General features: G+C 54.9%; 1 protein-coding gene across 1 annotated transcript; it reads left to right on the top strand.

Annotated features, from left to right (window-relative positions):
• Positions 1 to 1,611: 1,611 nt before the first annotated feature.
• On the top strand, positions 1,612 to 3,021 carry LOC136465745 (uncharacterized). The gene is made up of 3 exons (XM_066464359.1): positions 1,612 to 1,839; positions 1,948 to 2,190; positions 2,260 to 3,021. Exons 1-3 carry the CDS (start codon positions 1,612 to 1,614, stop codon positions 3,019 to 3,021), a joined length of 1,233 nt encoding a protein of 410 aa, XP_066320456.1.
• Positions 3,022 to 3,473: the final 452 nt, after the last annotated feature.

The raw sequence follows: 3,473 nt of genomic DNA, 5'->3' as shown, positions 1-3,473 counted from the left end.
CAAGACTTACAAGCCTTGTACGTACAACACTTGGCGTGTGAAAGTACAACACTTGGCGTGTGAAAGCACCCATAGTTGAGGTGTGCAAATTTCACTAAACACAAGGCTGCTTAAACCTAGAGCAAAAGCTAAAACAACCTTTAACTAGTCCAAGCACTACACATAGCACTTCTGCTAATCACTTAGTCTTCCTTAAGCACTCTTGGTGGATAGAACACTAATGAATGAACCTCAACTCAACTATGCATTCAACTAGCTCCAACACACTCCAAATGGATGATGGGAGGGGTATAGATAGCCCTAACACCCTCAACTAGACGTTAGAAGCTCTGGCTACAAAAGCAGTGAGCACAGGAAGGTACCATGGTCACACCAGATAATTTTGGTGCCCATATTGCCACATCAACTAGCCATTGCCAACTATTTAAAAGTTCCCCCTCCAGTGCATAGTTTGGGGGATCAATTCTTCACTGGATACCACATATACCTCTAGTGCATCATCTAATGCATGCACGGGAGAGCCCAATGCTCTCTATGCCACATAACCACCTGTGCACCCTCTTTGTTGCAAAATTCTAGTGCTAAGTAGATTCAAAAAAAATCTAGTGCTAAGCTCCGGTGACACGCTGGAAGTATGCGATGCACACTTCCTACTTGTGTGTAACGATTTTTGGGTCGCTGACACCTATCCCATGCAATGTGATGTGTTGTCACCCTCTCATCCACCCATGGCCCACTTGTCATCACCTCTCTCACACACTAACACCCCTCCCACCAGCCATCTCTCTCTCCCATCCCCTTCATTCACGTTCAGGAGAAAGAACAGAGAGAGGAGAAGAGAGGAGGAGAGGAGGAAGAGAGAAAGGAGAGGAAGGAAGAGGAGAGGAGGAGAAGGGCGACCACCCCTAGCTGGAGGGCGATGCCGGCGACATGCTGCACCTCATCCATGCCATCAAGTTTGCTAGAGTTGGAGTAGAGGATGTTAGATAATCCTAGCTCGGCCACGTTCCTTCTTCAGTTTCTATTCTTGGCATGTCATAATCAGAGCCTGAACTTAGCTAATCCAGGTGCGTCCATGTAAGCCAGACGCATACTAGTTCATGCAGCGGCAGTCCCTTCTTTTCGGTGTTAGGCGTCGTAGTGGCGCGCATGGCGCGAGCTCGATCGTGGGATGGCGCGGTCAAGTCGAAGTTCGTGGTGTGTGTGGCAGCGGCAGTGGCCGTGTGTAGCGTCTTGTATATATTGCAATATAGAGTCAGAAAAACGCTGCGGTTGTTGGCAGCACCAAAAAGGCTTCTCGTGTTCGTGTGAGTTCTTGTGTGAGTTCTCCGATCCAGGGAGGTTCTTTTCCGGCTCCGGCAAGGGGTGCCATCAAGCAGGAGGCAACATTTGGTATCAGAGCTTGTCTTGATGCCATCGCACGGGCGCTCGCCATCGTCGGCGGGCAGGAAGGAGAAAGGGGATGGGTCGGGTGCCCAGTCTCCAAGCCGCTCACCACCGCGCAGTTCGCGTCCGCGTCGAGCACGCCGTTCACGAACGCGGCGTCTGCATGAAGCCGTTGTCGAGCACGTCATTCGAGAGACGTCCAGCTCCGACAACTGGCCGCAGCTCATGAAGAGCAACTACGACTCGTGGTCACTGTTGATGAAGCTAAAGCTGCAATCGCGCTATCTCTGGGAGGCCATCGAGGATGACGACATTGACTTCCACGACGACCGTTCCACGCTGGAGGCGATCTGCTCCGGCGTTCCCCAGGAGATGGTGCCCACCCTGGCGACCAAGTCATCGGCCAAGGAGGCATGGCAGGCGATCCGCACCATGCGCATCGGAGATGATCGGGTGCGCAAGTCGACGGCGCAGAGTCTCCGGGCGGAGTACGAATAGATCAGTTTCCGCGATGGTGAGTTCGTCGAAGATTTTGCCCTACGCTTGTCAAATTTGGTACAGCGTCTGGCAATTCTTGGCGACCCCAAGCCAGAGCCGAAGGTGGTTGCCAAATACCTCCGCGTCGCACGACCGAGGTACAGGCAACTCATGATCTCCATCGAGACGCTCCTCAATATCAACGAGCTCTCGATCGAGAAGGTTATGGGGAGACTCAAGGCGGCGGATGACGAACATGATCCCAGCGGGGGTGTAGGCACATCTACTGCACGCCTCAACAACACGGAGGAGGAGTTGGTGGCGCGGGTTGTGTCCCGGCTATAGCTCTCGGGCATAGGTGCTTCTGGAGGTGGACGGCCGTCGTCGTCAAATTAGAGGCGTGGACACGACAATGGAGCGCCGAAGAGCCATGAAGGCGGTGCCGGTTCCAAGTCCTCCACCGGCGGCAACGGGAAGAAGAAGCTCGCCGGTGATGAATGCGCCTACTGTGGCAAAACGGGGCACTGGGCCCGTGAGTGCCGCAAGAAGAAGCGCGACAAGGCAGCCCACGCGGCCCAAGCCCATGAAGAGCCTAAGGAGGGAGCACTTATGCTGGGCATGGCCTCCATTCACTGTACCTCTTCCCCAACTGTGCAGCCATCGGCAAAGACGACTGGTGATCTCTTGGTTCCAATCGAGGGAGGAGGGAGTGCGGGTTGGACCTTCGAAGTTGAGGATCCGACACCCACTGCACTGGTGTCACTGGCTTCACTAAGCGCTGCTGAGCCTCCCTCTTCGGGCGGTGCATCGGAGATTCACCTCCATGAGCCCAAGTTGTTTGTCCAGCTCGGGGAGAAGGGCGATGGCAGGAGCACGCGCTGGATCCTCGACACTGGTGCGACAAATCACATGACGGGTCAGCGCGCGTTCTTCTCCAAGCCCGACACCGGCATCCATAGCACCGTGCGGTTTGGCGATAGTTCCGTGGTCGCCATTGAGGGGCGCAGCATGATCCTCTTCGAGTGCAAGAATGGTGAACACCGTCTGTTGGCTGGGGTCTACTACATCCCCAAGCTGACGGCAAACATTGTCAGTCTAGGGCAGCTTGATGAGGATGATCATGAGGTGCGGATCAAGAAGGGGGTCCTACGGATCTAGGACCAGAGGAGCCGGCTACTGGTGATGGTGAAGCGCACGGCAAGCCGGCTATACTTCCTCGAGATCAATATTGCACAACCCGTGTGCCTCGTTGCGCGGTGCACCGAAGTGGCCTGGCAATGGCATGCCAAGTTCAGGCACCTTGGGTTCTAGGGGCTCTGTGCGCTCTCCAAGGGTGGCATGGTGCATGGTCTGCCGCCAATCGACCATGTCGATCAAGTCTACGACAGCTGCTTGGCAAGCAAGCAGCGATGTCGTTCGTTCCCGGCGACAAGCAAGTACCACGCATCTCACCTGCTGCAGCTCATGCATGCTGATCTGTGCGGGCCAATTATGCTGGAGACACCCGGAGGGAAGTGCACCTTCCTCCTCCTCGTCGATGACAAGAGCAGGTACATGTGGCTTGTCCTACTAGAGTCAAAGGATCAAGCAGCTCCGGCCATCATTCAACT

This window comes from Miscanthus floridulus, chromosome 7 (genome assembly GCF_019320115.1).
Source record: "Miscanthus floridulus cultivar M001 chromosome 7, ASM1932011v1, whole genome shotgun sequence".
Lineage (NCBI taxonomy): Eukaryota > Viridiplantae > Streptophyta > Magnoliopsida > Poales > Poaceae > Miscanthus > Miscanthus floridulus.
The sequence above is the reverse complement of the archived record's forward strand: the minus strand, read 5'-3'. Positions and strand labels throughout refer to the sequence as shown.

What these genes read in the sequence shown, in the direction of transcription:
- LOC136465745 (XM_066464359.1), top strand. Translation starts at nt 1,612, where the DNA reads ATGAAGAGCAACTACGACTCGTGGTCACTGTTGATGAAGCTAAAGCTG. An exon ending in TGCGCATCGGAGATGATCGG is followed by an intron (nt 1,840 to 1,947) that starts GTGCGCAAGTCG and finishes AATTTGGTACAG; the next exon opens with CGTCTGGCAATTCTTGGCGA. An exon ending in AGGAGGAGTTGGTGGCGCGG is followed by an intron (nt 2,191 to 2,259) that starts GTTGTGTCCCGG and finishes TCGTCAAATTAG; the next exon opens with AGGCGTGGACACGACAATGG.